At 34.1% G+C, this 21,896-nt stretch overlaps 1 protein-coding gene across 1 annotated transcript in view; it reads right to left on the bottom strand.

The window, feature by feature from the left end:
• Window positions 1-14,804: 14,804 nt before the first annotated feature.
• The window catches only part of Hs6st (Heparan sulfate 6-O-sulfotransferase), a 73,909-nt gene continuing 66,817 nt past the window's right edge, over window positions 14,805-21,896 (bottom strand). The window contains exons 7-8 of the mRNA XM_053745367.1: window positions 21,691-21,875; window positions 14,805-20,268 (exon numbers count right to left, since the gene is read on the bottom strand). Coding sequence (XP_053601342.1) covers window positions 20,127-20,268; window positions 21,691-21,875 — 327 coding nt within the window. The 3' untranslated portion in view covers window positions 14,805-20,126. The remainder of the gene's footprint in view (window positions 20,269-21,690; window positions 21,876-21,896) is intronic.

Genomic DNA, 21,896 nt, shown 5'->3' with positions numbered 1-21,896 from the left:
CTGTTTAGCCATGTTGTATCTAATCTGAGCGCAGGCTCAGATAAACGCAGGCTCAAAAAAGACTTAATAACAGGTTTGTTAATATCAAGATACTATTTAAGTATATTCGTAAGTAGTAATTACTACGACACAATTTCGTTAACAAAGTTATTTTGGAGTCAAAGGGCTTCGGACAATACTCCACTTCGCCCTAGGTTAAATACGCCACTGATCGTCTCATCGGATAATTACTAATCAGATAATAATAATACAACATACATAGCGACAATAAATGCGATTTCATGCTGACCAGGGATCTGTCCGTAAGTCGTCGCAGGACTAGATCCACGGACCGTTTATACAGGGTTATTAAAAATTGCCCTGTACACATATATGGTATATAACAATTTGTAAGTTATGACCAATGTCATTTCTCAATTATTTAAGGTCTTTGTTCTGTTAATTTATTCGGGCAGATTTTTTTATTTCGAGCAAAGGCAAAAATGGGCTACTATTTAGCAACAAGCGCTAGCTTCACATGTCGTATTTTATTACGTGCTGGAGATTCTTGTAATTATGTTACTACAAGAGGTACAAAGCAAAGACTACAATTATCGAACCTCACTTGTGGTATGACTTTACAAATCCTTGCCATTTTAATATGTCAGGAGTTGAGGTTCGTTCGCCATGTAAAAACGCGGGGGAGTCCTTAACTTTTGTTTTTTTATTTTGTGGACGATGTATTTATGGAAAGTAGGTAGATGGTAGCCAGATCATTAGATACTTAACCCTGAGTGAAAACCATTTATTACTCGTGAGAACTAGTAAGTTAACAAGTTTAACAAGTTCCCACGGGAAATGCGACGGATCTATAGATCATTTGTTTAATATTTATTAACGAAATGTCTCGGTAACGCTTAGCATCCGGCCACTGGATGGGTGCTCGCGATCGTTTTAAAATCCTGGCAGAAGTACTCGTACATTGCATAGGTATCAAGTGAATTACTTAAGTAAATAAATGCCCCGCTAAACAAATATTTTAAAAAATATAATTTGTGATAAGTTTCGAAATGTACTTCAATAATGTATTTTTTATTTCAATAATAAAACAGATGGTCATACAAAATCAATACAAATTAAGAAAGGAATGAAAGGTTAATCTATTCCTTAGAAATATGGTATTTTTATAAAATGTGCCTTAATTAGGTATTCCAAAAGATCGAAGGAGAATGAGGAGTTTGTCCAAGTTTAGATCCTAACCTATATGAGACGAAGCACGCGGAACCGGCGGTTTACGACCAGCGCAAATAAACGTCTAATTGTGTACAATGCGAACACTTTACTTAACTTTATTATTAATGATACTTAGGATATTGTAAGACAACTAATAGCAATTACTTTTACTCAACAAAAAATCCAACACTTTTAATCAAACCTGCGGAGGTAAAGGAGAAGCTGGTAGTAGGTATCTGTATTTTTTCAAGGTATCTTAGGTGCCTTAATGACCTTGATGACCTACAAAAAGGTTAGATATTAGCATTGTTTTAGCCTGCGTTAGGGCTACTTTCGTTACTGGTAGCTTGTAGCAATTTGCCAATTTAATTGCGTATAGTTAAGCTACTGACTTTTGGGTTATATTTTTCTTTGACAGTGTAGTAGTATAGCAATTAGTAGTTTGCTCCGCTCATTACACTGCGTGTACACCTACTGTGTATTCTCATGAACTAATTTATCACAATTCGCCGAGTGTTTGAGATTGATGTCTGACTTGTTTGTCTGAGCAGTTGATTGAGATGTGATTAGCTCAATCAACATTGTCTCTGAATGTTTAGTTATTTTTTAACTGTGTTGTGTCACAAGTGTTTAGACCTTAATTATTTGGTTTAACTTAATTTGTAAGTACTTAATAAAATCTTTCAAGTTATTACGTTTTGGTATACTTTCATATTTCGAATTTATTTTATTTTACGAAACGCTCCATTTATGTTATTCTAGGTTACATTATATTCTAAACTTTATCAAATTTCCAATCCTATATTATATTGAAACTTTTTTACCAAACTACACCGGTATACAGCTAACCGAAGTCGGTCGTAGGCTCTACCGACATTCATCGAGATTTCCGACGCTAGCCCAAAAAACGTTTTTTTATTTACTAGAAACTGTTTATGTAAATATTTCCGTGAGTAACTGAAGTTAAACGCTTGAATAAGCTAAAGCCTTTCGGCTATTTTTCACCAGTGGGCAGCCACAGCACGCAACGGCTTTCAGGCTGTAATTAAATCAGGGATTGCGAAACCGCCCCTTGATCGCGATAACTTCGGTGGTTAAATAAAAATGCTTATCGGAGTAAACCGGAGTAAGTAAACCTAGGAATATATGGAGGGTACTTACGGAATTTCCAATGACTCAGTCTATGTATTGATATTTAGTAACTGAAGCATCAAGATGTTCTTCATAACATCCACATTTGCTAATTAATTTGAATAAAAGGCTGCGGTTGCAGTGAAGTTCTTCATTTGATATTTGTATGTACATACGTTCATTGTATCTTAATTTGTATGTATGTTTGTCTGCAATAGACTTAAAGATTTATGTAACTTTTCAACGTCATTAAATGATGTAGTATATCATGATTAAGTAGGTAAGTTCAATTTTGAATTTGAATTGGCGATCGCTTGGAGAGTAAAGTCCTTGTAGAGGAAAATCAGTCTCTCAACCCCATATTGCTCGTGTATGTATATCTGTATCGTTGCTAATAAGTGCAACGGCTCATAAGAAGCTTGCGTCGTGCATGCATACGACTGTAATAATCATATTAGTGCTCTTAATACTACTTACTTTACTTTTGTGCAGTCAACGGCGAAGTTAAACTGCATAGATCTCTATGTGATGATAATAACGACAAATTTGCAATGAATTAGTGTTGCTTATACTATATACTTAGATTTGTTGTGAGGACTTTATAAAAAAACACGTAACTGGTTTTATTTAGTAATTTTTATTTCTTACTCTATGAAATTGTGAAATAAATTAAAATAAAATAAATGCATGCGTGCTGTGCTGGTGCGATGAAAATGCTGTTTTAACGAATGCGCCCAAGCATTACAGAAAAATTAATATGCATACAGACAAAGGGCACACAAAATATTTTACCAGCATAGTGGTGAAGTTGGGCGAGGTCTTTATGCTCGAATACAAAATGCACGTGCACGTATAGGTACTATTTTTGAAGACTATTCAGGTGTATTGTAGTGAAATTCGTGAGCTATAAAACAAATTTGACTACTCGACCACTTTTGTGTGGCAATTTGGTCATACCAATTGGTTATTCATATAATTTTGTTTTTTTTTGCTTTATTTCTCTCATCTGAGCGTTTCCTCAGTGTCGTTCGCAGCGATTGACCGTGGGAACCCAGGGGCCGCTTTTCAAAATTTTCGTATCTTCGCGATTCCAGCCAGTATTTAAAACTAGTTGATGGCCGCGACTTAGTTCGCGTGGCCGAAAATTTTTTAATTCAATGTCAAAATTATTAGAGAAATTTAATTGTACAGACAAATGTAACGATACCTTTACATACAAAAGATGCTAATCAGACTGAAAAAGTTTATTATATTTTCTATAGTTTAGCTGAACTATTATGACTCTTCTTCAGGTGTTCCAGATCTTCGATTCTTATACCTCAACAGAAATTGCTCAGCAGACTCAACAACTTTTGTTAGGGGGTCATTTATATATTTCCTGTAGGTCAGCTGTACCATTATGGGTCTGCGTTAGGTGTTCCAGATCTTCGATTTTTATATCTCAAGAGAAAATGCTCATCAGACTGAACAATTTTTGTTAAGTTATCATTTCTATATTTCTTATAGTTTAGCTGTACCATCATTGTTCTCCATCAGGTGTTCCAGTTTTCAAAATCTATTATACCCTATATGTTTCCCAGGCTTAATAGCTATATAACAAAAAAGATTCATTCAAATCCGTCCAGTAGTTCCAAAGATTAGCATGTACAACAGACAAACAGACAGACATACAGACAAACAGACAGAGGTTTTTTCAAATTCTTTCTCTGTCTACTATGACTCTATATTCTAATTTTGTATATATGTAAATATATTCAATGTACAGGTTTTTTTTTTCTACTGTTTTATTATATGTATTGATTTTTTTTCATACCCTTCGTATAGCGACGGCAATGGATGGCTCGTGTGGTGCACTAAAATTGTCCTACCAAGTTGGGAACGGAAGATAAGTAAGTAATTAAGTAAAAATCAATACCTTATTTTTATCATTTAATTAGTCTCTCGCCAGTAGAATGCATGGCATCGTTAAAAGTGCTTCACAAGCTGTGGTACTTAGTGTAGTGGAATGGAAAGAGAATTTACAAGCATCAAAGTGCCTTCCCTTGTTTCAAAAGGCTTTTTGTTAGTATCACAGAATATAATACTTCCAGTACAAGCCTAGCGTCAATGAATACTTTTTTAATAAGTACGTAGGTACTTTTAGGTAAAAGTTAATGGTACAAGCAATACTTTTATTATTTTTAAAGTTAACTTCGTTAATTCTTGACATTCTAGTTAATGATCAAACGAGCAAAATAAAATTTAAAATAAATCCCCGTATAATTTCAGGATTGAGGATTTAAATTAATAATTCACAAAGGACACAAATACTTCGGGACGACCATTGCTGAGAGATATGCCAAGATATGCCCATAGAATAGTATTTCCTACTTCAATTCAAACACCAATTAAAAGTGTAACTAGATACTGTGAATGAAGTAATGTTACCATCTGCGTACGCCCGATTACGTGGTTTCCCACAAGCATCTGGCGGTATGAATGTTTTCATGACATCATTCACTTCTTACTTCCAAGGGAACTCAAATAATAGTACTTACCTCCGTACTAGGTATTTACATTTCAGAATATTATAGTAGTCGAGCTAGTTTGGCGAATACCTGTGCCCCATGCCAGTGCCCACATAAATTGCCCTATGAGGAATATGTACTTCGATAAATATTGCTAAATAGATCGCTTTCACCCTCATATTTGCTAAAAAAAATCTGTAAAAAAAACCGCAAAACAACATTTTCTATTTCGAATCGAAATCTTGAAAGAAGCGTTTTCAGTTTCATAAAATATTGAAAGTTTAAAAAGACCTATAGTTACACTAAGCGCAGTTATCGATATTAATGCACTGCTGGCTAGAGGATAAAAGTTTTAGGTACTGGGTTTTCGAATGGTGGTAGTTTTAAAGATGATTGAAATATCGCGTTGATATAACCCAGAACATGGTGATATTACTTTTGTTGAAAACAAAATAGTTAACATTGAAGAAATCATTGCGTCGTTTGAATTTAGAGTTTTGCTACCTAGTACATTAACTGTTATGGGAATAACTTTTCCTGTGGAAGTTTCTTTGGAGTTTATATTTGTGTTATTTTTTTTTATATTTGAAAGTTGATATTTACAATTTACATGAACATGTACCATTCTATGATAAAATACAATAGCTGAATACATTGTCTGGAGTTCTCGTTTCGTTTCGCGCGACTAAACAGCGACCGCCGCATAATGCCGGCAAATGAGCCAACAATGGCCCGTTGACAACCTCTCATAAAACACGATCACAATGGCCACATACAACTGATGCGTCCGGGATACGGCTGGCCGAAATGAAGGGAATACGGAATGGGAATTACCTCCAACTAAATAAATGAGTAAATTAATTTGAATTTCTCTTTTCAGATAAAGGCCACGTCACCTTATAAGAGGTACTGAATGAGTACTGCAGGCAAGCGTTGTCTTGCATTGTTTTAGTTCAGTTTTAAGGGTAAGAAAGGCAGTGTATATACGGCGTATTACATTTATTGTTTCTGTGTTATTCTTAAATGAGAAGTTATTAACGGATGAAGGAAAACATCTTGAGGAAACCTGCACACTGGTTGATTCTTATTAACTTGTGTGAGAAATGGAGAAGGCAATGGCAAACCACTCCATTAACAATGCCAAGAAAGTTGTTGTGTGTGTTTCATTCCACGTAATAACCACGATCCTCGCCATGAGGAATACGACTATGAATAAGAATAAACGGATGTCGCTAAACCTATCTCCAAATATCCATCACACTCGGATTTGCCTCGCTAATTAGGTAGCATTTAATCCGCGCCACAAAGAGCCGCGTCTCGCAGAAACTCATTTATGTAATTTCAGTTAATACTTACTTAATACCCAATATATGCCGTTCTGAGAATAGCTACGGAGAGAATGGAGACGGAAAATAAAACCAACCCCAGAATAACATTCTATAATTATGCCAATTGATTCATAAAAAATAATGTCAAAATTTGAAAAAATAAACATATAAAGGTATGTATCCCTTGATCGCCTCGACCACATGCCTCGAAATTTATTTATACACATTGTTATGGGTGGCTAACTATTTACTTTAAATCTATATTCTTCATCACTATGAACCTTATGAATAAGACAAGTAATAATCTAACGAAACAGGAAAGTTACCCAACCAAAACAGTAATTTCCTCTGAGAGGTACAAATACATATCGCATTTCCAATGTAAACACCTGCTTAAAATTTATTGTCAATTACGTGCGTGGCGCCTCCGTAGATAATAAATATAAATAAATATTGAACAAGCTTCCCGCGTTTTTATCTCGCCGTTCACCGTGGCTTTCTGTACAAAATGTTGTACAAACAACTCCATATCAAGCTTGCATTATTCTACGAACAAAATCATATAGTTTATACTGTCGATCGTACTGTTCAAATAGGAAAAATATTAAGGAGATCAGATACATCTATTCGAAGCTGCAGCAAAATCGTATCGTATAAATTTTATATGGTATCTAGATAGAGAGCAAAAATATTACATATAGTAAAGTACGGTACCTTTACCTACATAAACTTACATAATTTTCAAAATAAAATATAATTTTTGTATTTTGTACGTAGATATTTCGTAATAATCGGTTCAGTAGATTGTGCGTGAAAAAGTAACAAACATACACCCTCACAAACTTTCGCATTTATAATATACTACATAATAGTAACTAGAATAAAACTGAATATTGTAAATCATGTAATGAGCACGTGTGCGTTACTCCAGCTAGAAAGTAATTCCTACAGAAATATGAATAGAACATATAATTAGTGCCTAATCAGTTATGTATGTGCCCGGCATAAAACATTTGTGCCTGTCATAGTTCTTTTTTAATGGAAAAAACGATTTCTGCTGGAGTAACGTTGTTCTAGCAAGAAAATTTGAAACTTATCATCGGAAAGAGAAATATTGTCCATGGTCAGGTAGCTTATGTGTGTGGAAGTATGTGCCGCGAAAATATAATTTGTGCGTGTTCAGGTTATGGAGATACTGAGTTTTTTGCTGGAGTAACGTTTTGCAAAATCGTTTTTCTCTTAAACCATTACAGGTACGCATATAGACTAAATATACACGTGTAGCTCTTGATTTGTGCTTATGGCACATATAATTAAGTATTTTCATTTTTTATAAAAATAAGTATTTTCATTTTTTAATATTTAGTAATTTACGAATGATCGCACTTTTTAAAAACAGAAAAACAAATCGCAGCGCCGAAATTAGAAAAAGCACAAGTCCACTGAAAACTGTATTCGATCCTTCTTGATGTCTTATATATCCATAAAAAGTTTCAAATGTATAGGTACATCCGTTATTGAATTATAATACTAAGGTCTAAACGGCGCTATCATTAGTTTGACGTCAACATACAAGAAACCGCGACAACCTAAACGTGCGGGTGTGAAGCTAAAGTTAGTGCCTATAGTCAAATAGGTCAGTGAAAATTATCAGCTTAAAATGTTTCATATTTAAAAGGTAATAATAGAAAACCAAACATGCAAATAACGGCTGGTTATCCGACCTAATTCGGATGACTACGAAAAAACGTAGAAAACCGACAAATAAATATGAACTTGTTATTGAATTATATTTTCGTGAATTTGCACATGCACATTAAGAACTTACAAATGTTTTATGCCGGGCACATACATAGCTGATTAGGCGCTAATTATAGGTTCTATTCATAGTTCTGTAGGAGATACTTTCTAGCTGGAGTAACGCACACAATTAGCACGGTAATTAGTTACCTAATTGAAATTGCTTTATACGCCTTACGCTCTTATATAGAAAACGATTTAAAGAAAATAAATTAGTTACAACTGTTTGAGAAAATGTTTGCTTAAATATTTGTACAGACCGTGACCCCTGGCTTCTCTCGCATCAATTACACAGCATGATACTGAGTATCTTGTTCATTATGGAAATAAAATGAAGTAAAGTAATAATTCGATTTGTCTTGCATGCACAACATTCACGGGACAATAGTGTAAATTAAAATGGTGGTGTCGTAAACTATTATAAAACAGTGATTAATGTGATAGATATAATAATTCTACTTGTTCTCACGCTATAACTTGAGATTGTGAAAGTTTATGAGTGTATCTTTACAATTTCTAAATAAATACTCATGAGTGATACTTGTGTGGAGTGTCCTATGTCGAATAGAAACAAGTGTTAACTCTCACTACCATCTCAGCGTATTCCCCGTTCCTTCCTCAGCCGTTGAGCGGTTGAGCCCAGGATCCGCTTGGCCTTAGCCCCATATTCCCTTCCTGTGTTTAATGAGTTATTTTATTTGGTTATAGTTTTTACGACCTGCCATCTGCCAGATGCCAACCATCCTTGCGAATGCATCAGTGCCTATTATCTGACAAAGCGTTCGTGTTCCTTAGCCGCCTCGTATGACATCAATGAGAAGATATGAAGTGGTCTTATTCTAGGGCGGAACCATACGCTACAAAAATCAAACTAAAATAACAGTATTATTTTTAATAAAATGCGAATAACATACAAATTATCACATGTATTTTTATTTTATTAAAATACTTATATCAAAATTAATATGTTTGAAAAATTATCTATCGTTTCTTTTAAACTTAAATAGTCTTTACCTAGGTACCATACTAATATCCGAAAAAATAACATCTTGTAATTTATGTTCAGTTTGTTCATTTGGATTTACTTATTTGCCGAATTGGAATGATCCATTGGTATGTTCGTCGAATATCAATTATAAGCAACTTTAACCTAATATATTTCAAAATTCTTCCATATTAATGAGTCTTCGCATAAACGAACCATAAAAAATATTAATAATCAAATATGAGGCCCGAAACTATTACTTACTTCCATATAATTTCCCATAATGAGTGGAATGCCAGCGACTCCTGATGAAGCGATGCAACTTGGGTGGTCAAAGGCTTGTCATCTCTCTTCATAATAGCATTATCTATCTTTCAATGCGGCTAATTGCCTGTCACAGATGTTATCTTGTTTTATTATTACATTTTTTAAACCAACCAACAGCCTTATAAACAACTTCTTAAATAAATATAACTTTTAAAAATGGTAATGCCAATTACAGGTTTAACACAAATAGGTACGAAATTTAGGAACAATGCTAATTTAAAAAGTGATATTTTTAGGTTATGTATAAGTATACAAGTATTTTACTAACAATGTTAGCAAGACCTTATAATAACTTTTAACAAATAAGTAAATTCACTCGTGTGTAGCTAATTATTTCGTATGATAGTTACCTATGAAGAACAATTCCAAAATGTATATTTGTATACTCATTTATGTAAAGTACCAACACTCTTTACGTGTTTCTGTCAAATAGACTGTTACTGATATATGTGTAGGTACTGCGGTTAGGTTAGTACAATGGTACAACAGATCAATCACTGGCAAGGCGGAGCTTGCAGACGTTCGAACCACAGAGTTGATTTTCGGAGATAATTTACGAGTATGTAAGTACATACACAATATACTTGATATAAAAGAGTACACATAATTTTTATTACAAAGTTATATTTGTTATCAGTAGTTGCATGAATTGATCAAATACCTAGGTATTACAACAGATTTAAAATTCACTTCATTTTGTATTCAAAAGGATGTGAAGTATAAAATAGGTGTAATCTTGCATACCTGTTTAAAATAAATGATAATTGTCGGTACGACATTCGGTTAAATACTTCTATACTAATACTAATAATTTTGATGAAATCTGGCATAGAGACACACTAAACCACATGCAGGAGTAACATCCGAGCGAAGCCGGGACGGGCCTGTACAGTCTATTATAAAATTCGTTAACATACAATGCGACTCATGATGATAATTTAAACGAGTAGGTATACAAAAAATATATAAAATAAATTAGGAAAAAAGATTTTCCCTTTACTTACGGAATCTATATCCAGTTCATTCTTGCAGTTTGGTCCTCTCCTTGTTTCCATTCCATCTCGGCTCGCTTTCGAGTAGCTAATGGTTCAACTTTACCTCCACACTTACTGGTCCATTCAAAACCTAGTCCTAGAGCGGCAGTAGGCACTTACTACTGTGAATTTCCATCTGAAAATAAGGTGTCCATGGTCTACTTTTCATTAGGATTATTTTCCACCACACCACACCTCAGACGAAGAATCTCCTAAATTCTGTTTCATATTTTATTGTTTGTACTTCCAGCTGCCTCGATAACTTAAAGTAGCTGAAATTATTAAATGTAAACTGATAGAATTTAATGAAATTTCTTATTTATCTACAATAATTATGTAACAATATTAAAATATTGAAAAAAAGAGTGATTGTTTTGAATAAAGACTTATTACGAATTCATATGGACATAATTTCTTCAGTGTTGCAGTGCGGTATTGCTATCCCACGATATAGTTATCGTTCGCAACTAAGGTATTATTAACAAAATAATTAAAAAGCTTTTTATGTTTATGTCACTATTTTGGTGTTTGAGATTTTTGTCTTAGAAGATCACGCAACAATAAAATAAGATGGACTTGAGTAGCTCTAACCATTGCCTATGATTATTTATAACATTTTAAATAATATTTTTTTTAAATTTATTAACTGCAAACTAAATTATAGCTATAAAATATAACAATTTTCCTAGGCAACATAAAACCCTAGAAAGCCTGGATTAACTTTTAAATCCCTTGCCTACACCCTTCCGCAGGAAAACCCGGGCGTATTGTAGCTACCCTCCACCGGGTAAACGCCCGCACGACACAAATAGATGGCTTCTCTGGAAAAAAAACAACCCTTTGTCAAGATCGTCATTTGTAAAATTGATATAGCTTTACAATCTTGAATTATTATGTTATATTAAGTCTAAATTATCATTGGAATAAATAAATATATAGGGGAAAATGGCACATATTGAGCCTTGATTATTTTGTACTAATAAGCAATGCCTACTAACAAATCATGAGTCTCTGTTACTTAAATATTCCGGATTCTCTATTTGCTGTCTCAATTTTAAATTGTCCCGAGACAAGAATGTTCTCATCTAAGCTATCATTAACCAGAGTATATTACGCGGCCTTACGTAACTTCCAATTCAGATAAAACCCTTATCAAAGAAAACAAAGGCGTGCCGATCGTTCTACCCTAACCCCGTATAATAACTGTAAATTGGTAAGCCCAAGATAACTGTGTCGATGATAACGAACAGAACGCGATTGCAAGAAATAACTGAAAACAAGAAACACAAGTTCTAAAAACATCTAGACGTTTGATTCCCAAAATAGGGTGGCATTAGGGCAAATAATTATCAAGGGCCCCCGGAGTGAGATAACTTACGAACTTACTCGATTGTTATTCCAAAAAAGTGAATACCTACTTAGGTCTCACAGTTTCAAACCGTTTATTGCTTAAATAGGTAATTAATATTATGTAAACAATGTCCAAAGTCCGCGAGGAGAAAATTTATATCAGAAATTCCACTGAATGTGTCATAGTTACTTTAGTAATTATACTTATACACATCACTCACATAATTATTTCCATCTAAAAACTGCAACGTCTCTGCCAGCACTCTTTGTGGGGCCTGATGTATTTTCAACACAGAAATTGCATTGCATTATCCGGCCCTGTCCCTTTGTAGAACTTGAAACCCTCAGCAGTGAAGTGTCTGAACATCGTTCATTCGCACAGAAATAAAACCCCTTTATCTCGGATGCGATTCCTTCAATTTGCGGAAGAGAATGGATCGTTTTGATAAATCCGTATTGTGTTTTGTTCACAAAGTTGGACACGCTTTTGTTTTAATTATTTCAACTGTAGTGCCATTGTCGTGGCTCCTGATGACATCCATCCCTTAGAGTACTATTGAGCAAGACTTGAGTCAGTTCTGCGACACAATCACTGTTTGGATATGTTTCTGGCTTCTGTTTACTTATAGGTATACAATACTTGCCTACCATTCTTGGTATTCGTTAAGTATCTACTTAGGTCTGTCTATTGTATTGTGGGTTCAAGTTTCTTCAATGTGACTAAGCATACTTTTGGTTCATATTTTTAAAGAACTAAGGTGATGCTGGTAAGGTTTCAAATTGCACGTGAACAAAAAGTTTGTTTCCTACTTGAAAATATGTAGATTTTTAGCTTGGATAATTTCAAACAACTAGGATCCACATTTTATAAGTTTTATTTGGAAATAGTGTGATACGTTTCTCAGAAAAACGGATCACATCGCGTTTCCAAAGAAGCGTTCCTTCTGGTACATTCCAAATTCAGTGTTATCCGAGACGAGAGCTGTCGTCCCGCCGCATCTTAATGCACTGCACCAAACACCACTTTACTAGGAAATACGAGTTTTATTATGTTCGATTTTATCCGACTACAGAATGCATCTGAGATTTATTTTATCTATTGAATGTACCGCACTTTTCATGCAGAATTTTAGGTAACGATAAATTAGTGTAAGTAAATCTTACACTTTTTAATACAAATCGTAAATGAGCGTTGTTACATTTAAAGAAGTTCCCTTCATTAAACAACTGAAAAATATACACCAACGTTCTCTGATTTTGAACTTCTTTTTTCGGACCATGGTGGTGGTAACATTAAGCGACAAATGGACTTAGTTGTTTACTAGGTATGCATAGATTCTTCATTATCTCCAAGTAAAAGTACATGTCGCTGCTGAAACAATAGCGTGTCTGTCCAGCACTAGTACACATTAAGGTCAGGCTGGGTGGCGCGCTGGCGGACATCACGGAAGCCCAAATGGTCGAATTTGCATTTATGTCATTAGGCCGCATCCGCAGGGGCGGGAAGTTCATTCAGCCGACGAGCGACGTGCGTTGCACCCGCTGATGGGCGAAATTTGGACCGAATTACAAAACGCCCATTTTCAGCTCAACGGGTTAAACGAGATTGAAAGTGAGTTTGATATGGTCCACTTTAGGTCGGACTATCTCGACTACGTGATGTTACAAGTAACGAACTGTCACTCGATAATAACCTTTCATGAAACCGGTGATAGCCATAATCTGTTTAGCACCTAACAGAGTCTGTCTGCTACAGTAAAATTTTAGAGAGGAAGGTTTTATGACAACATTTTCTATATGAGCAGATGCTTGGGAATTTAAGAGGTGAGCAATGATGATGATGCTCTCGCATGAACACTCACAACCGTAAATTGAGCAGTGCGAAATAGAGCAAGAGATTGTGGAGCAACGCCGTTCTAATGAAGAGTGAATATGCTGCGAAGTAGGTGATTTTTGTGTATTTGATTGTTGTTTATGGCATGTTAAATGAAACTCATAATTATTTGTAATTTTTAAATTTAATTCAGGGCCAAATTAAATATTTGTCTAATTGAGCTGCAGTTTAAGGCGCGAGGATCAGGGTTGTGTTGAAATCGTACCTTCACAAGTACATATATATATGTACCTACACTACATATTACAATTAGACGGAGCCAAAATGCTAAATAAATAAATTTGGAGCCCCTTCATCATAATTAGCCTAGGGCGATTAGAATTGTTGATCTGTCGCTGCTGGAATTTAAAATCGATCGCCACACTACTAGTGGAAGTATTATGATGCTCTGGATTGCAGGGAAATTTGATTTCCAAATACATCTTATTACAACTAGGCATAAGTGCTTCACAAACACAGATGCTGACCTGCAAAAATAATGCTGTAGAAACCACCTTCGGGCCTATCCACATATATTCACTGTGACTGCTGATCTTTAAAACAAATGCATTGACAACTATATTCCAAATAAAACTTCAAGTGGGTCAGTGCATCTGTATACTAGTAAATTGATTCATGGACTCGGCCAGGCGGCCGTAGCGGAGACGGGGATACAATGCTTCGCAATCACAATTACTGCTATTCAGAGATGTAACTTGCAACAAAATTAACATGACTCATGTTGATTTTGTTGTGTAACATATGAACAATTCATTGCTCTCTATATATTTGGTAGCTTGGAATAGTATCATTTTTATCAAAATTTTTCCTTGAATTGTGACAAGGAGTAAAACCGAGTGGTATCACCACTGGCAAATTCTCCCTGTGGTAGACGGTGGGACTGGATTTTTATCAAATGAATAATGTTAACAAGATATAGAACGAAGTATAGAAACTTAGAAGTACCTACTTATACCTTATATAATTAAGATCGATATAAAACAGAAACAAGTATCATCGAGGCCGATTTTAATACACATCTTTAAAAGATCGATATAAAGATTAAAATACTTTTTCATTGCACCATGTCGTCTTTAGAATAAGCATTCATCAAAAACCCACCCATGACACTTGTGCGTGAGTCTCACCATAATTATACTTTGGGCATTTCCTCCACATTTCCCAAAAAACTTAATCAGGTACTTAATAAGCTACTCGCGCACAGGAACGGGACGGTAATAAATAAAACAAAAAAAATAATTTTCACTTGTTTTATTACTGTGATCGTAACACAATATAACATTCTATGTTTTGGTTCAGTCGGGAACTTAAAAAACTAAACGCTAAATTTGGTACTAGACATCGCGTACCTACTGCACCGAACGGTGTGCTAGGTACATACATAAACAGCTTAGGCTAGAGACAAGGTAATCTAGTTTATTATCGAGTCACCACGACCCTTGCGTGGTTATGGCTTACTTACATTATGGCCTATGCACCCATCGTTTATACGTAAGCGCAGGCCAGACTAAGCTGGTGCTACACGAGGACGGAACGAAGACTACAAGCGCAAATTATAATAAATTATTGGGTTTGGATTTGGACTGATCTGAGAATTATCTGTTTACTGGTATGACAGCTCGTCTCCATTCCGTCCACGCCTTCGTCTGTTCCATTTAAATGCCTGCACAACATTACTTAGACCAATAAATATATGTATTACATATTTACAATAGCTAAGCACGAAAATATTTTAGACAGTATCTAAGAAAAAAAATAATCCTTGGGTGCAAAAATAGTTTATCACAGGGCTTAGCATTACTATACACACAGAAAATGTAAATGTACAAATGTTCAGCTTACATCTAAAATAGGTAATTTGATAAAAGTAAATACAAAACATTTGATCGAGTAAATATTTAAAAACAAACGTAAAATATTAAATGTTTTCTGGTAAATAATAATAAAATTCCGTCAAAAATAGGTTATCCAAATACGTGTACTTTAAAAGTATAGAATTAATACAAATGGAATAACAAAATAGTTGATCGTAAATTACACAGTGTTCAGTGATATAAATACTAAAACAACAATGAAAACTTGGAACATTTTACGCAAATGCTATATGGATGGAGCCCAGTCCGGTCGTACGAATAGGTCGCACTCGCAATAAAGTGATAGCCATCAATTTTATTGTCAACTAGATCTTAGCACATACAATAGCATAGAAATGGACTCTAGCAGTTTAATAAAACTACATATTCTACATAGGTAATGATAAAACCAAGACGTACCTAGTCATGAAAATCTTCTGTAGATCTTGTTTTTGTTTTAAGTGTACGCTAAACTACTAAACACTACTAAATTAATACAATTATCATATGCCCCGGGGCGTTCTGCTTTCATTGAAATTTCAGAAATACAACTAATGCCGTAAACCTGAAATTATTCCAATCCAATCAAAATTTACTGGATAATGTTTTGTAACTGGTATCGACATACTGGTAACATTAATATCTTCATTTTGGAAACTGTTAAATACAATGACGACAGCCAAACGCGAATGCCGCTGCCAATATAATTTTAATCCAAATATATTTGTACTCTGAATCTCTGTTCAAAATTGAACGTAGTTTTCAAATAGCGGGTTTAAAATTGCATCGACATATTCATGGAGCTTTTATTAAAATTTGTTCGATTTATGGATTTATTGGAATTTGTTCATCACTATCTTCTATGAATAGAATGTACAAACGGATGATCAAAGTTTGAAACTGTCGATCGATTTACCTTGTTTCAAAGTATTGTGGTAATAGCATAACATTATTCAATTCTCCTATGAGTTTGAAATTTATCTGGAAATGTTAAAGTCAGAACACAATGAAGCTACAAAGGCATTAAATTCCTACAATGGATCCTAAACAAAAAATTCAACTTCGACAAACAACGCGAGAATAATTCAAATTACAAAACAAAAGAATTCACATCATACGAATAAAACAAAATTAATGCACAATATATCGTTCCAGAATACCAGAACGCGGCAGAAAATGCTTACACATTATGTTCAGATAATTCAACCACGCATTCGGAAAACAAACGTGATTTTGATAAATTGAATAAGTGCGTAAATCATTTCTGCACGAAATTTTGCCAACTAAAATACAACATCAATGAAATTAATAATAATAATAATACAAAGGGATTAATATTAATGTAAATTGTGATAAATTTTTCGATGTTTGGTATAATTATACCCTCCCCTATTAACTACTGTTCTTCTAATGAGCATATTATTCAGCAGTTGTGAGTTAATCAACAATTATGACGGCCAGTAAATTATGAACATTTCCAGTTGTAAACTGCCCATAAAAAAGTAATTACGTCCAACAATATATTCTGTGAAACTATTCAAGATGCATCGTTATGATAGGTTGTGGTCTTGATAACAAAGGTTATAATTGGTAGCTGGAAGAAAAATATCAGACTAATTGAAGATCTCAATTGTTTCAACTCAATGAAATGCACGATGTGAGGTATAAATAATGTTATTATGGATGTAAGGACATGTTCTAGTGTCAGAGGCCTTCAATAATAAACAAGTCTCGTATTATTAACAGTGTGTTGAATTAGACACAGGTTTGTTTTGTGTTTGCAATAGTCTCTCTCAGAATCTCTTTTGAAGTCCTAAATCCTTGGGTTTGCATAAGTAGGTAATTGTTACGGTAATAATAATAATTCATACATTATGTGATCTAATCACGACAATCCCTAATCCGAACTAAAATCACGAAGGCTAGAAAGACTGCACTATTGGATTTGCCATCTTTGAAAACAAAATATAATTTCATTCAACCACCGCTTTGCCGACATGTAAAAATGGCTATTTATACGACATACTCTCACGCGGACAAAGACCTCGCTATAAATAATATGACATTTTGGCATGCTCAATATAACAAGTCCAATATCCCTAAAAATCAATTAAGCTAAAAAAACTATTTATACATTATTTAAGGTACTGCGTCAGTTTTATATTTTATCTATTTTAGATGGATGGGATTGTGACTTATACAGGTTGCTACTTATTTTTAAATATCGTGAAAACTTAAAATTATGCTGAATGTATAAATTTTGAAATATTCGTGCTCGGTAGAAAAAGATTACTGTATATAATTGATTAAATTTAATGTTTGATGGACTATATTTTATTGTAATTTGTGGTACAACATACCAGATATCGTTATTTCAAATGATTTAAATTACACGAATTATTATTTTTCGCACCAGACTGGTAGGCAACTGACTTTATTGTGAAAGCATCTTTATTTTTTCATAAATTGTAACAAAAATATATCAATTAAATTAAATATAAATGGAAAATCCATTTTACGTAAGGCAGTGCTACGTTATAGATATTTTATAATTCAAGAGTAGTTTTGTTCTTTGGTTAAATTTAATTAAAACTTTATTAAAGTCTACCTAATATATTTACATGGTACAAATGTAAAAAATATTATTAAACAATAAATGACGAAATATCTACGAAACCTTCATTACAACTCTTATTAAAAATGAAAGATATATGCATTTAATATAAGTTTTTTATTTTAATATAAAATCCGTTTCTGGCATTCTTGTGATATGGATGGGCCCGCACATCAGGGTAGCTACCAACCAAACCAACCGAGATATTAAAAACATTAATAAATATTGAACGTACCTAGGGAAACGATTCGGTCAATAGATATTTCGACATTAAAAAAAGCTACCTAAAAATATATGTATAACCATTTCTGATCATAAAGTTACAATTCTAAAAATCGTTATATCTAGAGTAGCTTGCGAATCATTTTTAAAACATTTAAAATATAATGTAATACACTACCTAAACATTTTTAAAGTAGCCTGAAACAGGTATCAATATTATATTCATTAAAGTCACAGCTGCTTACCTTCCACAATACATTTTGTTTGAGCAAGTGATTACACTATATCTCGCTGATACTGAACAACATCTACGTTTTCGTATTGTCTCGACGCTCCAAGTAAGTTCACTCCAATATAACTAATCGTAACTTTTAGGGGAAGGCTATAAATACAGAAAACTAATCAATGTTTCCAAAGAAACAAGAAGAAACGCTTAAACTGTACACAATATTACGACGTCGTTCATTTTACTTGCATGCATATAAAAAAATATAGGTTCCAATTTCAGCTCTATCTTGTGAAAGGACGTAAAGCGAAAAGTAATATAAAAGTATAAGTCTCACTGGCTATTTCTCAACACTAGCTACTGTACATGTCTAAAATATAACTACTAGGCTGTACAACTAAATACATAACAATCTAGATTCTTCGTTGGGCTCATTCCTAACTGTCATACCTACCCTGTTTCTCTCAAAGATCCAATCAACAACATTCGCTCAACAACAATTGTTAATAATACATAGATATTCATTGAAAGGGATGGACTCACAGCACTTTTAGATAATATTCACAAAATAAATTGCTACTAAATTTGTTTGCATCGAACGAATTCCGAGAGTCTAAGAAAAAGAACAAATTATTTATTTTTTATTAAGTTATATATTCATAACATGTATTTAAATAGATATAAAAGTTTTATACTATCCCAGAGCTTTAAAAATATATTTCAAACCATTATATCGTAAACGATGTAAATCCATGTGTACTTAGTTATTTCTACGAAATCAATAATAATCTTTACATCGAGTTGGAACTTGAAAATGCTATTAATTACAGTGTACCTAAAACCACCCAAAATATTCCAGATCTACACGATACCGCTCTCACAAAACGTAGGAGAAGCTCAAGACAAAATATAACTTTTCAATAACAACTATTTTATGTGAGAGCGTTACGATATAAGTCATTATCATACTTATATTGAAGGCGTTTACCAACTATATACAGCTGTCTATATTTATAGTTGTGATTCTTTCTCGGTTTAACATATGTACAACAACACAGCTTAATAATATAAAGATCTAGTAAGTCCTTCAACGTGGCATTTTTATTACTCTGATGATTGATATAGATTGTCGACTAATGTTTCAATACCTTTTGAAATACTTCAATAAATAGCTTGTAATGCATATCGTTAGATTATGTCACTTACAAAATAATATATTAGCTGTCCACAACGATTTCGGCCGAATGTATTTACACTTCAGCGATTAAAGCGTGAAGTTACGATCAAACTTCTTCAACCACACTAAATCTCATAACAAACCTTGCACATGTACACAAACTTATAATTGTCTTATTTATTAGTGGGAACTTATCGCACACGTTCTGACTAAAATTATATCAAAAACGATATGACTTAGAACAAAGAGCGTTCTTGAAACTCAAGACGGAGCAAGCAAATGCCTCGTTGTGAAGAAATCGTATTACGCGTAACGCCCGTCATAAAGAAAAAAAAGCATCTGAATATTAAAAAAAAAGTATATATATTCCGAATCAGCAAAAAGAGCCGATTCAGAATAAGTAATTATAGTCAGATGCGATTTTATTTTCGTTTGACGTGAGAATGACTAGTGTGCAATGACGTCATTACTTGCCCCGGTACCGCTCGGTGGTGGCGTCCTCCAGGTTGCTGTCCCAGTCGAACTCGGTGACCCCATTGCGGGTCACCTCGCCGAGGTGCCGCCAACGGAACTCGAAGTCTGAGTCGCGCTTCTTCAGAGCTTCGAATCTATGAAAACAATGGACAAATATCTGTTGCACTTTCAGTTTAAAAATACATAGTACGTTTTGATATCGAAAATGATGAAATATGCTCTTTTTTAAATTGTACCTTCAAATGCATCTCTATTCATCTTGTTGTCAAATGCTCGTGAAAAAACTAACCTTAAAACTGTTTTTATGGTTGGTTTTTTAGGTAGGTACACATCAACTACGCATTTTTTTACGTAAAGCGTAAGCGTAAAGCGTAAGCGTAAAGCGTAAGCGTAAAGCGTAAGCGTAAAGCGTAAGCGTAAAGCGTAAGCGTAAAGCGTATATACTAGTTAGTTCTTTGGTAATCACCGATTCCATAGTTAAAATACCCCCTTATATTTATATGATTTGTATATATACATATAAGTGAACACTTGCAGGAACGTATATAAATATCTATACCCCACTGTTGTTTTGCGACACATGTCAGTAAAATCCCAGTTACACCGGAAGGCTACAGAGCCGACTATCATGGCTCACCCTGCAATCTCGACGCCCTGTAATTTTGACGCCAATCTACGATTCACACAACCTTATATTTGGTGTGATTTGTTTGTACTATTCATGTTGGTCGGAAAGATACTACAAAATTTACTGTACTTCTCTCAGAGAATTGATATAATCTTTATATATATATAAGTATAGTAAACTACCTTACATCTGAATAGTCAAAATATTTTAAGTCGTAGAATATTCGCGTAATTAATTAAGATATGTTGCCTTTGTTTCAGAATACTTTCAGAAAAGAAAGAATGTATTTTAATAAATTGTAAATATACTCGCGAAGCCCGCGTGCTATGATGATAATACTATGTAGCAAACAATAACATCTTTATGATCAAGTAGTTTAAAACAATATCTATTCCAAGTCTTTTAAAAAGAATACAGCGGATTACTGAATACATCTGCGACTTTCTTAACTCTTAAAAGTTAGTGTGGTTTGACTAAGCATAAGCAGTTTAAGTTTGTTTCCAAAGTTGTGTCCTCTGCGAGTACTTCAGTTAACGCGTGTAAAGTTAGTTATAAGTTTCACACTGGCTAGTTGTGTCAAAAAAGTTCTTAATATATAGAATAAAATGTTTGAACAGTGCTCTATACAAACGGGTGGTTCTCAGAGCGTTTCGAAAGCTGCGGCCGCGCTTCCATTACAATTTTTCAAAATTTAATCTAAGTGAAGAATTAGTTTTACTATCTGACTTTTAAATCATTATTCTGTACTTTAGTAATGTAAATTTTATTATTGATTGATTTTGGAAACGATTCCTTCCTCAAGAAAATTGACGGATCGTAAATGACAGCGCGGCCGCAGCGGTCGAAACGCTCTGAGAACCACTATGTATAGAGTGGGTGAATATTGCATTATATCTGCGCATTTTGTATTAATAAATATGGATGTTACCTTTTGAACATCAAGTTCTTGGCAAACTCATAGAGCTCCAAGTCCAAGGAGTTGAGCCGCTTGATGTGCGCCACCTGGGCGGGCGACAGCGCGGCCAGCGTCGCGCCCGACACCGTCGCGTTGTGCTGTGTGAACGGCACCGCGAATCGCAGGTTGAACGTCTCTTCGAATACGTACTGCGATATCTGCGACAATCATTTCATTTG

This window comes from Plodia interpunctella, chromosome 5 (genome assembly GCF_027563975.2).
Source record: "Plodia interpunctella isolate USDA-ARS_2022_Savannah chromosome 5, ilPloInte3.2, whole genome shotgun sequence".
NCBI classification, from domain to species: domain Eukaryota; kingdom Metazoa; phylum Arthropoda; class Insecta; order Lepidoptera; family Pyralidae; genus Plodia; species Plodia interpunctella.
The sequence above is the reverse complement of the archived record's forward strand: the minus strand, read 5'-3'. Positions and strand labels throughout refer to the sequence as shown.